A 15,933-nucleotide genomic window follows, 5' to 3' on the forward strand; every position below is an offset into this window, starting at 1 on the left:
GTAATTTGCATAACAATAATAAATTGAATATCACGTTTCACGCGCTAGCGCGCGTATCATTTGCTGTACTATTAAAATACCGACGAGTGATAAAGTTAATTTATTATAAAATTATTGTTAATTAACATTTATAGCTTGATAAATTTAATTAATAATATAGTAATTATTATTAATAAATTAATAACTATAGTTATTCTTAATTTTTCATTTTTTATTTATTTAATTATTTTATTTCCTTCATTTTTTTTTTATTTGGAGTGTTAATAATATAAATCATTTCAGATGAAAAATTCCGTTTTGTTTATGTTTATACAAAAAAAAAAAAAAATCCACAAATTTGAAAGAATGTAAAAATTGTAACATTAACGCGCGAATTCATTTAGTCGCATTTTATATAAATAATAAAAACATTAATCTTTTTTTTCACACAATTTATGAATTATTTTGATTTAATTTCGTATGTACGTAAAAGCGGTGCAACTTTTAATCCAAGGTGCAAAAAAAAACCTGAACATAAAAAAAATTCGTTCAAGTTCTACTTTTTATTCCATGGTAAAATAAAAGAGAAAGAGAGAGAGAGAGAAAAAATAAAAAGGAAATGACATCTACATTTTTTAACTCTAATACAAAAAAAAAGTCATGGCTTATAAAAAGCGAAGCAAAATTTTCCTTTTGTCCAAAAATTACATTTTTATTCAAATATATTGTATCATTCTTTTTTTCATTCTTTTTTTTGGCAATTTTTTTGTTATCTTTTTGACAATGTTTTAAAAAATTTTTTTTTTTTTAATTTTCATTTAAAAGTGAGAAAAATATTTTCTTGCTAATAATGTAATTAAACGCTCTGGTTTTATATTATAATAAGCATGGAAATAAAGAGGGGATGGAGAGAAATAATTATGAGACGCTCTTTTCTTGATTGTAAATTTGATTAAATATTCGATGAAATTAAAGCTTAATTTTGAAAGGGAAAGCAAATCGTGATTCTGAAAACTAACTCGACATTTTCAGTGAATGAAACGCTATTTTTGTAAATTGAATACCTTTGATCCGGATTTGAAAATAGGTCAACCATTTCGAGTAGAAAGAGGAGAAGGAGGACTTTTATAGTCTTACGTTTTACTTTAGTAATAATGTTTCCTTTCATTATTTATTTAAATAAATTTTTCCTCGAGTCACACGATTTTCTTAAGTAAGTGTATTATATAGAAAACCGAAAAAAAATGTAAATATATACATTCACTGCGAAATTGAGATAATAAATACTTAGCATTTATTTTACAATATTTCTCTAGAAGAAATTGCATTTTTGAAAAAAATTGTGTCGTTTATTTTAGTAAATTCTAGTTATAATAAATTCTTGCAACAAAAATTCTACTCTTGAAACAAAAAAAATATATTTTAAATCATAAAAATCTAGTTTCAATGTTTTTAGAATTTATTATCAATTTTAAGAATTCTTTTCAGAATTAATTAATTATATAATATTTTTATTAATTTAATTTTAATAATAACAATAATAAAGAAATTATTCTTATTACTATCATACAATTAAATTATTTTTTAATTAATTATCGAAATATTATGAACAATTAAAGTGCAAATTATTTTAAATATTTTCGCTAGTTTAATATTGTTAATGCATAATTAACAATGTTTCTGCAAAAAAAAAATTATCATTAATTGTTAAAATGCAAGTTTTTCTGTTTGAAATTATTTTTTTCATAAAAAAATCTTTTTTATTTCACAGAAATATAGAGGACAATCCTCTTCTGACATTTTGCAGTTCGGTATTGATACGAACATTTACACACGTGACTAAACTACAGATGTAAAAATCTCTCGTGTAAAGAATTCTCTATGAGTAAAAAGTATTGTTCAAGATTAAGGAAAATTCACAGCTATTAAAAAAAAAAAAAAAGAAAAAATGAATATAGAAAAGCGAAAACAAAATGTTTAGAAGTAATATATTTAAATATTAAATATTTATAATAAATAGGATTAAATACACAATATTTCAATAACAATAAATTTTGTGTTTTTTTTCTTTATTTATTTTTTATTTATAAATAAATTTATTCTTTGTTTATCTAGTATTTACAGATGGATTATAAAAATCCACAAATAAAATTATATTCTAAAAAAAAGTGCGAAAAAAATTAAAATTTATGAAATTAAGTATTAAAATTAGTAATTTATTAAAAATACACTGAAGGAAAAATTTATTTAATTCAAAGAACCGATTACTTGTCTATTATCAAGTAATTTTTTTTTTCATTGTAAAAACTTCGATTCGAAGTGTACTTCATTAGAAGTTACAAAAAAAAATTATTACAGTATTAAAGTTTTTTTGAAATTAATTAATTAAACTTCATAATATAAATTCGCTAGTTAACAAAACTGTGTTTTTTCTGTTTTCATTGTCAATTATTGTTATTGATTCTCGCTTTTTTATTTGGTTTGGATTTTTATGTTCGTCTTTCTTTTGTATTTAGAGTTGGAAATGTCAAACATTTTTTCTTCTCGCGACACATTTTTCGCTTTTTTTTTGCTGTCAAATCCTAAAGAATTCTTTTTCTTTTTATTTTTCCTTGGTTGGAATAAAAAAAAAAATTACTCGATACGATAAAAATTTAAAAATAATCAATATTCAATGTCTTCTATTTTAATAAAGTTTTCCAAAAAAATAAAAAAATAATTCTAATAAAATTCTACGCAAACATTCAACTATTTTCATTAATAATAGAAATTTTTACAGGATTTCAATTATTTACCAATTTTTTTTTATAAATTTCTTCGCAATAATTCAATTATTTTCATGAATAATAAAATTTTCTACAGGAATTCAATTATTTACAAATTTTTTTATAAATTCCTTCGCAATAATTAAATTATTTTCATAAATAATAAAATTTTCTACAAAGATTTAATTTATTAATTATTTTCATAAATAGTAAAACTCATTGCAGAATTTTAATTATTTGTAATACAATTTTAATAGAATTCCTGGAAATATGTAATTATTCTTAAAAAATTTTTTAAAATTCGTCAAAAGAGTTCAATTATTTAAAAATTTATTATTAAAATTCTTTTTTCAATTAATTCAAATATCAATTATAATTTTTTTTTATTTACTGATTAATATTAATATTAAATGTAATATTTTTATTTAATAATCAATATTAATATTAACTATAATATTTTTATTTCTTAATTTATATTAATGTTAATTTACAATGAAAATACTTTCTTCCTGTATAAAACAAATATTAATTAATAATTAGATATTTTGCAAACTCCTAAAGTTTTAACAAAAAAAAATTAAAAAAATACAATCTTTTGTTTTCGAACACAATAATTGTTATCGACATTTAAATCCTATATATATATATATATATATATATATATATATATATATATAGGTATATAAAAAATTGCATACAATTTTTTTGGCAACTTCCTCTCGTAATAACTCCGAATTTATAGATTGCAATCACGATAACCGCGTCGATGTGCAAAATAATTTACACACTCGCAGAGACGTAATTTAAATCACGATGATCGAATCTAGAACGGATGCGTAAATGAATCGTTGAGTTATCATTATATTGATAGTTATATATATGCACTTAAATGTGCGGGTATCTTATCCTATTGTCTGGAAGGTACAGTGAAAATTTTCTCTTCTAAAATTAGATTCCAGTTTGTTTTCTTCTAAATTCAAATAAAAGAAAATAGCGAAACAATAATTTCATTTAAAATTCTAAATTTATAAATTCTATATATTTATTCCAAGAATATTGGCTTCTATTCTTATGAATATTTCCCAATGGAATTTATTCTTATGCGATTAGAATATATACAAATAAAAAAAAACAAATGCGAAACAAACGGAAAATGAATAATAAAGAAATAAATAAAATGCGATATCGGGAAATATTCTTGAAAGAAAAAAATAATTTTATTTATTTAATTTTTCTCCATTGTACACGTTATACAAGCTTATAGAATATATTTTTTTTGACAATATACTTAGAGGAAAAATAACATATGAATATACACCGAAAAAATAATATACTGAAACTTAGTATTTCCCACTAACATGAAGAATACATCCCCCTAAAATAGGTGCCAAGGATATATTCTACATGTTAGAGGAGATTCACCTAATGATCAAGAATATATTCTAATGGGAAGTGTATTATATTCTTCACCTACCGATGATAATATTTTGGCATGAAGAATAGAATATTCTAACTTGAAGAATAGAATATTCTAACTTGAAGAATAGAATATTCTAACTAGAGGAATAGAATATTGTATTGACAAAAAATTAAAATATTTTTATTTAATTAAAAAAGACACTTAAAATAATATTAAAAATTATTTATTCAAAATTAGAAAATCTTTTACAATAAATGTTTAAAGCTAATGTATTGGTTTCCATCACCCCCTGTGCGAAGGAAATAAGGGTGAAAAGACAAAACTTCATTATATGAAGATAAAAACCACGTTTGTGTCGGAGTGACATCGTAACAGTGTAAGTGATCATTGAAACCAACAGTATGTAATGCAGTTAAAATAAATTGTGTATTGCCATTTTCTTGAGGAGTTATAATAGTCTCTATAACGCCAAATAATGGCAAATCGTTTTCGTAGCGTATTGCTAAAATAAAACCTTGCTTATAACACGTGCCACGAATAAATATTTCTGATACAATTAATAAATCATCATGTTGAACAGGTAAAATATGCTGAAAATTTTCGTAGTTTTCTGCTTCGATTATAGTGTACTTTTCTGTTTTGCATTCAATATCATGAGGAAATCCAGTTTTAGAGAGAAATTTTGCACAAACATTTAACGCGTAGCGTTTCGCAATTGATAGAGGAAGATTTTTTCTACATGTCATTGATTTCGCGGTTTGTTTTATAACTGGACGATGTTTGCCTTCGAATCTGAAGCACCAAATATGTATTAAGGGGCCAACCAGTTGCATAAGACGAGGGTAATGCACCATGAAGTGGTGCTTTGGCTTTAGAGTATTTCCAAAAAATCCAGTGTATATCGCATGATGAACGTCAATTAAATTAGCTAGGTAGACGCTTGAATTATTTATAACAAAAGGAGCTAATACAAAATCTAGAATTTCAATTAAAACTTTATACAGTTTCCACCCTTCGTCGTTATCCGGAACTAAATCGCCGACCATTAATCCGAAATTTCTAACAAAAAACATCATTTCGGACGCAGACATTTTTAACTTTTCTCCTCTAATATGGTCTCTTGTGATCAAAGTTGGTTTATTTCCATAGTCAGGCCCATAATTAAAATTTTGAATACGTTCATTTAAAGTCTGAAGTGTGAAAAATTGGCGAAAAAAAATAAGATAGTCCAAAATTGCACATAGATCATAATGGCAAACGCCCTCAAATAAGTCATGCATAATGTCGACCATCAGATTTTTAACAATATGAAACGAAAATAAACTATTAAAAATACACCGAGACTTTATACCAGTAATAGAGAAATTATCAGTACGTAAATCTACTTCGTAATTTATTATATTTCTTAACATTTCGAGGTTCTCTTTTTTTTGTTGTCGCATTGTAGTTCGATGTTCTTTGCAAAAACGGCAGTAGTAATTGGCGTTGAACGATTCGACAAATCCATTAATGGATTGAAAGCCCTTATTATCTCCTAGTAATAAGCACAAAGCAAAGAATATTCGACGCTCGCCTTCTTCGGTTTGAATAAGAATACCTGTTTCTTCTAAATATTTTAAATCATTAAGAGAGGGTCTGAAAGCTTCTTCATTAAACAAAACGCGATCACTACTCAAAAATATTGACGATACAAAAATATTTTGCAGTTTCGAAAGTAAATGTTGCGGAATGCATGGGATTTCGTAATAAACAGCACCTATACTATGGTCCCCTGAATGTGATCCAGTTTGATTGTCGGGTTCCGCATCGTCAAAATATAAGAATAGAGGAAACACTGTCTTTCCTTGAAAATGGGTTTCTTCTATTTCTCTCCATAAAGGACTTTGAATAATGTTTGTGAATTTTCTTGAGTTTTTCAAACTGTCAATATAATTTAAAGTTTCATCAAGTACTCCGGGTAGTTCGAAAAATGACTTTAGCACACGTTGCATAGGAATATGCTGTCCGGTTAAATCAAATGGAGTTACAACAGCTTGTCCATTAATATTTTTAATTTTTTCTCCAGGTCCGATGATATAAGATACGGGACGAATGTAACAATCATGATCCTCAAGAGCATTCATTCTTAAGTATTCGGTTTCTAATTTAGAAAACGGATTTTGCAGAACTGAGAACATTTGATTTAACTCTCGAACATCTTCCTCTCTTTGATTAGTGTCGCGTAGCATATTATCAACTCTTGATTTAAGGTCCTCTAGAAAGCCACTCGAAGAATATTCTTTCATATAATCAATCACATCTTGAATTTGAGCTCTATTTAAAGTATTAGACGAATAAAGTTTTGCTGATAAGGCCAGAGATGAATTATACAAAGTATTTCTCAGAATCACAGATGTTGCAGGTGCCCGATCAATTTCATTATGCTCTTCATTATTACCTTCAACGGGCAATACAATTGCAATATCTCTTTCTGGATTGTTAAGATCGATTTGTTCAAAATCTTCCACTTCTCTTTCAGGATTGTTAAGATCGATTTGTTCAAAATTTTCTACCTCTTGATGTTGAATGGGAAAAGGATGATCCCGATTTAAATGTTTTCGGAAAGATTTCGCAGTGCCGTACTCTCTGTCACAGCCATTTTGACCACATTTAAAAACACTTAAAACATTAAAGCCATGTATAACTTTCAAGTGGTTACATAAACCATTAATAATAGGGATAATTAATCCACATTCACTGCACACGTACATTTTGGTGATTTATTTCTGTTGCTGTCCCAATCCTCTGAGTGAACTAATGACTGCACTCACTCTCTGTATTTTCTCATCTCCCTTTAAATAAATATCGAAGAAATAATTTTGGATAAAGTAAAAGACAGCTTTGCACGGTGTTAAATACGCAGCGTCGAGAGCGAAATGTGATTTAAAACAGACATCAAGAGCCTTAATCGGTGTCCTCAAAAGGTAACGTACACCATTTATCTGCACATAACTTGCAGAAATTTCCGATAAAGTTGGTCCAACTAATATGATGAATGGTTGAAGACTCAAATTGAGATTTTTTAGTTTCTTGGCATGTTGCTCCACGGATCTTTGCAAATCTCCAGGAATCTACAAATAAAAAGCATATTATATGAATGTAATTTTTTTTAACTTGTATAATAACTTGTTCAATAATTTGTGCAATCTCACCTTAACATGAAGAACAAAAGATATTCTTGCTTCTGCAAATGTTGTCACATCAGATGATTCTTTGCGGCGAATTCTTTTTGATAGTAAAGATGGTAACATGTGAATAATTATTGAATCACGTTTTCCTTTTCACAAAATTAAAATATATTATTATTTTTATATAAATAATTATTTTATTAACATATTTTTTAGCATATTCTTTGGGCAACATACCTTCTGGAGCGGCGTCATAATCCTTCAATAATTTCAAAGTGTGCAAATCTGTTTTAGCTACTTCTTTTTTAATCAGATTAACAATCAATATTTTTCTAGTTTCCCATCGGGCGAGCAAACCGTCTTCTTTTCCAGGGAACAATTCTTTAAAATCTTGATCCAGCTAAAAAAATTTATTAAAATTTAACCAAATTATTGTTAATCAATTTTAAGGTAATTTAATTTAAGTTTAAATATATCAATAGGAAAATTAAAATTCGAAGCACATTACATTGTCCAATATACTAAGAAGAATTTAAAAATAATATACAGGCTTCACACTGACCCTATAAATGTATTTTAGGGGAAATAGGGGACTGAAAATTTAAAAATAAGGGACTTTTAGGGGACCATAAAATTGGTTAAATTAAGATAAAAATATAATTTATTTATACAGGGTTGCTACTAAGATTTCACTTTATTTTTTCCTGACCCTAAAGAATATTTTGATTTACTCTAAAAATTATTAGATACTCAAAAAAAGTTCTATTAAAATTTACAAATTTCTTCAGACGTAAATTTATTTGAAAACATCAATAGTTTTATTTAAAATAAATATTTAATCTTTTTTTTTTCATTGGAATTAAGTTGTTCAAAAATTTCAAATTGAACAACTCACAAGAATATTATTATAAAACATAAAGATGACAGACTGACAAAATCATTATTTTATTATTTCAAGAATATTATTACCGTAATTTCTTCAAAATTATTTGTATGATTTCGATTCAATTAACATATTCTAGAATTTTTAACTAGAATTGTACAACTATTCCAAATAGATTAATTCTACAGAATTGTTAGTTAAAAGTACGAAAAAAAATAATTTAATTCTACGAGAAATCAATTATTTAAATACAAAAATAAATAATATTGAATGTTTTTTAAAATTTAATTTTTACAAGGAATTGTATTAACAACTTTTAAAAATAATTAAATTCCTGAGAAGAATTTAAGTAATAATTTTTGAAAACAATTGAATTCATGAGAAGAAATATACTTAAAATCTTGAAAGTATTTTTGCCAAAAATTTCTTTATTTTTGAAGAAAATTCAATTCGTATGAAGAAATTTATTTAATATCTTGAAAATAACTGAATTTTTGCTAAATATTTCTTTATTTTTCAAAAACTTGAATTCCTGTGAAGAAATTTATTTAAAATCTTGAAAATAACTGAATTTTTGCTAAATATTTCTTTATTTTTCAAAAACTTGAATTCCTGTGAAGAAATTTATTTAAAATCTTGAAAATAATTGACTTCTTAAGAAGAATTAAAAAAAAATTTCGACAATAATTTAATTCTTGAAAAGAATTTCGCTATCTATTTATAATGATAATTCAATTTCTGCAAAGAATTTTATTACTTTTCAAAGGAATTGAATTCTTGTGATGAATTTTTATATTTATCAAAATAATTGAATTTTGGAAAAGAATTTTATTAAAATTCCTTAATATAATTGTTTATGGGAAGAATTTATGCAATTTTGTTGTTTATCAAGCTAATTGAATTCTTTTGCAAAATTTCAAACACATTTTTGAAAATAATTGATTTTGTGTGACGAATTAAATGTTATTTATGAAAATATTTGAATTAAAAAAGGGGGACTTTTAGGGAAATAGGGGACAGACTGTGAAGCCTAATATAAAAAAATATTTTTTAAAAATTAAATTAATTAGTTAAAAAGAATTAAGAGTTTTAATAAAATCAATGAATTTTAAATGCATTTATTATTCTTACCAATGAAAATCCATTTGCAAGCCCTAGAATTGTCCATTCTTGAAAATAATCCTGGATATAGTTTTGTTCTTCTGCATTATCAACTACATTTTCTGTGGGTCTGCTACTTTTTAATCTTTTATTTCTGAAGGCATGTGTAATAGACCATTTTTTAAGCAATACGGGCCATGAATCGCAACTTTCGTGTTTTAGAAAAGAAATAGCTGCTTTAACAGCGTCGTCATTATTGTCACTGCTCCCTGAAAAATAAAACTTAATTTTAATTTACTAATTTAATTAACAATTTAATTTTTAATTATATGAACGTTTTAAAATAATTATTAAAAAAATGTTCTTATAGATTTACATTTTTAAAATACCTGTTAATTGAGAAGGTTCTGTGAATTTTAATTTTGTCGATTCTGTGCCTGATGTGGAAGGACAACCACTCCCCTGTTTTGCCAATTGATATTTGATGTTTTTAATCTTATTCGGCAATTTGCCGAAAGCATTCCGATGTGCAATATCTGGAGGATTATAATAAATTTCCTACAATAGAAACAGAAAAAAGGATGTATAATAAAGATTCTAGTATAAAGAATTATTTTTTAAGAATCATACTATAATAATTATTATAATTACCTCACTTTCGCATGGAAAAAGTTCACAAATTTTTGTTGCAGCAGTTTTGTACTCAGTGTGACCTGGCCTAAACACATAAAAAGTTAAAAGTATTTTGTTATTACAAAAATGTTGCCATATTTAACTTACGTAAAATTTTTCCTCAGAATAGCTTCAGCTACAGCATCACAAATGTGCGATCTATCCGATTCTATTAAGAAGCCATTATTTTCATAATTTTCTACAGCAATTTGTGATGTAATTGAGAATTCATTTAAATACTTATGTAAATCCTGTAAACGTTTTTAAATTATATTTTTCAATTTAAAGATTTATATTTAATGTATAAGTCAATTAAAAATTTTAATTACCAAATTCTTAAGAAACTCGGTTGCACTCCATGAAGCTAAATGTTTGTTCTGTTTATTTTCATCACATCCAGCCGAACGTTTTCTTTTCTTGCTTTGTGATTTATTCGTATTAGATTCTTTATTTATATTTGCAGAGTTCTACAATTTGAAAAATTAAATATTATAAAAAAGTGAAACAATCAGGGTGGCCACCAGACCTTGAAACCTTGAAATGGACGTGAATTTTGTCAAACCTTGAAAAAACCGTGAATTGGACGTGAATTTTTTTAAAAACCTTGAATTTTAGTACTATATATTATTAAAACCGAAAAAAAAATTTTTTGACCATTTTCAAAATTTTATTTTTTGATCAGGGAATTCAGGGAAAAGTCAGGGAAAGTAAAATTGGTCAGGGAAGTCAGGGAAAAATCAGGGATTTTTATTTAAGTAACTGGAAAAAATTGAATTTTGGAGAAGTTGCAAATGATTGCAGAAATTCAATTATTTTCAAAAGTAATAAAATTCTACGCAGAAATTCAATTATGTTCAAAAATTTAAAAAAATTCTCATAAAAATTCAATTATCTTTAAAAATAATAAAATTCTTCTCCAAATTTCAATTATTTTCAAAAATTTTAATAAAATTCTTTGCAAAATTTCAATTTTTTTCAAAAAATTTTTCTCAATTCAATGATTTTCAATATCTACAGTTTTAATAAAATTTTTCAGAAGAATTCAATTATTAAAAAAAAAATTTTGATAAAATTTTAAACAAACTTCGCAATAATTCAATTCTTTTCATAAATAATAACATTTTTTACAAAAATTCAATTATTTTAATAAATAAAATTCATCATAGAATTTCAATTATTTTTAATACAATTTCAATTGAATTCCTCGAAAAATTTTATTATTCTTGAAAATTTTATTAAAATTTCTCGACAAAAATCAAATTTGTTGATAAAATTCTTTATGATAATTTAGTTTCGATAAACATTCATTTATTCAATAAATTATTTATTTTTATATTTAAATAATTGAATTCTTGTAGAATTTTCCAATAAAAATTAATTTTAAAATGAATATTAGTTAAAATTTTAGATAATAATTGAATATTAAAAGCATTATAGCATGAATTTTTAAAAATACATAATTGATAAAATACATAGAACATAATTGAATTCTTTCAAAGAATTTGCTTAAAATTGTATTAAAAATAATTGAAATCCTGTGAAGAATTTTATTAATTTATGAAAGTAATTGAATTCTTGCAATGAATTTTTTCAAATTTTTTTTTAAATAATTGAAATAATTTAAAGAATCTTATTATTTATGAAAATAATTGAATTCCTGCATCGAATTTTATTACATTTTTTTAAATAATTGAATTATTTTGAGAACTTTTATTAAAAAAGTAGATTGTGAAAATCTTTGAATTTCAACGAAGAATTTCATTATATTCGTGAAATGTAATTAAATTCTTACAAAAAAATTAAGAGAATAATTCCATTTTTCTAGGAATTCAATTTAAATTGTATTATAATTAATTGAAATCCTCAGAAAAATTTTATAATTTATGAAAATAATGGAATTCTTACAACGAATTTTATCAATTTTTTTTTAATAATTGAATTCATGTGGAAAATTTTATTACTTGTAAAAATAATTGAATTTATGCAACGAATTTTATTACATTTTATTTAAATAATTATATTCTTTTGAAAACTTGTATTAAAAATGTAAATTTTGAAAATTTTTGAATTTCAGCGAAGAATTCCATTATTATAATTTTTGTAAATAATTTAATTTTTTTTTTTTTGAAAAATTTTATGGAAATTAAAATTTTTATAAAACATGAATGATTTATAATAATATTGATTCTTATAAATTGTTTAATTTTAAAAATGTTTGAATTTGAATGTTTTGAAGAATTTTAATTCCTATGGAAAAATAATAATTAAATACTTATTTAAAAATTTAGTTATTGATGTTTGCGAATAATTTTACAATTTAAGAAATTCGTAAGTAAATGTAATAGAATGTTTTTAATAATTTTTAGAGGGAATCAGAATATTCTTTATGGTCAGGGAAAAAGTGAAAATTTTGTCTGGAAATCAGGGAAAAGTCAGGGAAAAATAAAATTAAATATTTGTGGCAACCCTGAATTTTTTAAAATCTATACGATTGATTGTTCAGAATCGTAAGAAAAGCCTATAAAAAATTCGGCAATAAAAAATAATTAAAAATGTGGAAGTAGTTGAATTTTTTAAGTATTACTATAGTAAAATTTGAACCAACAAAAAAACCTTGAAAATTTCCTAGAAACCTTGAAAAAACCGGGAAATAGACGTGAATTTTATTCACGAGTTTTGGTGGCCACCCTGAACAAGGAATAATTACCGAAAATGATTCGCTTTAGACAATACCTCTTCATCACTGATTGTAATTTCTTGCGATTCCTTTGAAACTGCCAATTCTTCAGTCTCTTTAACATTCTTCGACGATGTCGGTTTATTAATTTTTTTTCCAATTTCCTCTTGATTGTCTGTCGTACTTGGCACTGTAATCAATGGATTTAAGTCTCTTAATTCGTCCTTCTCACTTTGAAACAATGATTTGTCGGTTGCGGAACTGAAATCTCCGTTTTCAACCTGTAAATTTAATCAAAATAATTTTGACACCATAAAATATACAAATAAATAAATATAGCATTAAAATACTTAAAAAACCAATCATATGTCGATTTGCAATAATAATTTAAATACCTCATGTTCTAATTTTAGACACTCTATTAAATCTAAACGAAGTCCAACTTCTGGAACGAATTCTTTAATCAAAGCCTCGTTCAAACCACGCAACCTCTTCATAGTGTTTATTTTTTGACCTAACACAAGCAAAAAGCGAAAAACAAATTCCCAAGAAAGTATGAAGAAAAATAGTAGCAAGAAATTTAACAGATAAAACGAAAATAAATTAAAATTACAATTAAATGTTATAATATTTAAATAAATAAAATTAAAATAAATAACAAATTGCAAATGCAAGAAGACTAGACATAATCAAATAAAAATTCTCTCAATTAAAAAGCGAAAAACAAATTCCCAAGAAAGTAATAAGGAAAATAATGGTAAGAATTGTTACATTTAAATATATAAATAAAATTAAAATACATAACAAATTGCAAGTGCAAGAAGACTAGACAAAATCAAATAAAAAATCTCACAATTAAAAAGCGAAAAACAAATTCCCAAGAAAGTAATAAGGAAAATAATGGTAAGAAATTTAACAGATAAAACGACAATAAATTAAAATTACAATTAAAGGTTGTAACATTTAAATAAATAAATAAAATTAAAATACATAACGAATTGCAAGTGCAAGAAGACTAGACAAAATCAAATAAAAAATCTCACAATTAAAAAGCAAAAAACAAATTTTCAAGAAAGTAGGTAATAAGAAAAATAGTAGTAAGAAAAACAGATAAAACGAAAAGAAATTAAAATTGCAATTAAATGTTATATCATCTAAATAAATAAATTAATTAATTTAAAAAGAAATAAATGAAATTAAAATAAATAATAAATTACAAATGCTAGAAGACTAGTTTGCTTGTGCAAATGTTTACTTTTCTAACCTCAAAATGAATGAAAGAGAAATTGAATGCATTGTACAAGTTAAATGAGTGATACAATAAAAATTTACTTACATTCAAAACGATCTTCTAATTCATAAAGCCCGTACAATCGAAGCCACATTTTCACTTCTTCCATATTAACTGTATTTTAATAAAACAAATTGAAAATAAACATTCACGTGCCCGCGCGAATCTCTGCACTTTATAATAAGTTTCTGCTATCGCCCGATTGCACATGCGCATAACGCCTCTCCATACAAGTATATATTCTAATTCCTAGAATATATTCTTCTTTTAAGAATATCAACTAATATTGAAACTATTTGATGGAAATATACTAAAAGTTTTAGAATATACACTAAAGAAAATAGTCTAGAATATTTTATACTTAGTTTCAGAATACTTTTTTTTCGGTGTAGTAATATTAATTACTATTTAATATATCACATCAATTAGATTGAACTTCGTTTTAACCAAAATCATTTCTTAACAATAAATTACAACATGTAGTCTTTAAATTTTCTATAAAAAGAAAAAAATAATTTTTCTTGATAGAAAAATTGGTGTTCTACAATTAATTATAATAAACTAATTGCACTTTAAGAATACAATAAAAATATTGTATTATTTATTTATTTATTTATTCATTTTTACAGGAAATTAAATTTTTATTTATTTTTTTATATTATTTTATATGTTTTATTATAAAATTCAAAAAATAATTCTATTCTAAAATTACAGTACCGGCCAAAATTGTCAGTCCACCCATTTTTGAAGGAATGAAAAAAATTTTTTAACATAAAATTTATGAAAACTCAAAATTTTTTTGGTTTATATTTTGAAAGACAATAAAATTTTGAAAAGAATAAGACCTCACAGAAGTTATTTGACCAAAATTTGTAGAAGATATTCTTAAAAATCGTCATTTTCAATGTTTTACAAAAATTTGAATAACTTCTAAAATAATGAACGCTTTTTAATAATCTTAGGCTTATTTTAAAGGTCGTTTTCTACGGAATAAGCATTACTTATAGGCATTAACCTGTAATTTTTTATTTGGAATAAGCATGACGTCAAAGTTGGACAAAAAAATTAGAAAAATTTGAAATAAATTTTTTGTACTAAAAACTATTCTAGAACATATATAAAACATGATATGGTGAAGATTTTTAAAGAAAAGTTAATAAAAAAATATGTTTGAATTTCAAAAATTATTTTTCTTTTAATAATATTATTTCAAATTTTTTGAATTTTTTTGTCTAACTTTGACGTCATGCTTATTCCAAGTAAAAAATTACAGGTTAATGCCTATAAGTAATTCTTATTCCGTAGAAAATGACCTTTAAAATAAGCCTAAGATTATTAAAAAGCGTTCATTATTTTAGAAGTTATTCAAATTTTTGTAAAACATTGAAAATGACGATTATTAAGAATATTTTCTACAAATTTTGGGCAAATGACTTCTGTGAGGTCGTATTCTTTTCAAAATTTTATCCTCTTACAAAATATAAACCAAAAAAAATTTTAGTTTTCATGAATTTTACGTTAAAGAATTTTTTTCATTCCTTTAAAAATGGGTGGACTGACAATTTCGGACGGTACTGTAGGAATATAATTTTTCTGTTTATACACACGGAATAAGACATAAAGTAACTTTTACTAATTACAAAATGAAATGTACTTGCGGAAGTAGTAAAATTTACTCCGGAAATAGTAAAACTTGACATAAAAGTTGGCAGAATTTTCAGACAGTTTTAATTTTACTGTGTACGTAGTAAAAGTTGGTTTATTTATTTTTTCCACATGCAAAAAAATAGTAAATAAATAAATTATTTGTTTATGAAAATATACTGGTTTTGAAAAACAAATTAAAAAAAAAAAAATTTCGAAACTAGATTACAAAATAAAAAAGAGATTACAATTGTAATCCTTGAAGAGCAATTAATAAGGAAGCTTCACCTGGAGCAGCGATAATTTTCTCTAGAATACCGAAAGTAATTATTGA

At 24.3% G+C, this 15,933-nt stretch overlaps 2 protein-coding genes across 4 annotated transcripts in view; both read right to left on the reverse strand.

Annotated features, from left to right (window-relative positions):
• Positions 1-15,933, reverse strand: part of LOC122509277 — a 199,094-nt gene that overhangs the window by 172,949 nt on the left and 10,212 nt on the right. The window lies entirely within an intron of this gene.
• On the reverse strand, positions 6,924-14,120 carry LOC122509278. Of its 2 annotated transcripts, XM_043623216.1 has the most exons (11): positions 14,001-14,120; positions 13,060-13,178; positions 12,721-12,945; positions 10,317-10,454; positions 10,096-10,238; positions 9,967-10,033; positions 9,705-9,873; positions 9,346-9,584; positions 7,569-7,731; positions 7,356-7,480; positions 6,924-7,274 (listed from the first exon to the last, which is right to left on the reverse strand). In XM_043623216.1, the coding sequence occupies exons 1-11, from the start codon at positions 14,062-14,064 to the stop codon at positions 6,924-6,926; spliced, it is 1,803 nt and encodes a 600-aa protein (XP_043479151.1). In that variant the 5' UTR covers positions 14,065-14,120. The 2 variants fall into 2 exon arrangements, with proteins under 2 accessions (XP_043479151.1, XP_043479152.1); XM_043623217.1 differs by lacking the exon at positions 13,060-13,178 and having other exon boundaries at positions 12,721-12,854; positions 14,001-14,116.

This window comes from Leptopilina heterotoma, unplaced genomic scaffold, assembly GCF_015476425.1.
Source record: "Leptopilina heterotoma isolate Lh14 unplaced genomic scaffold, ASM1547642v1 Lhet_60, whole genome shotgun sequence".
In the NCBI taxonomy this organism is placed as follows: domain Eukaryota; kingdom Metazoa; phylum Arthropoda; class Insecta; order Hymenoptera; family Figitidae; genus Leptopilina; species Leptopilina heterotoma.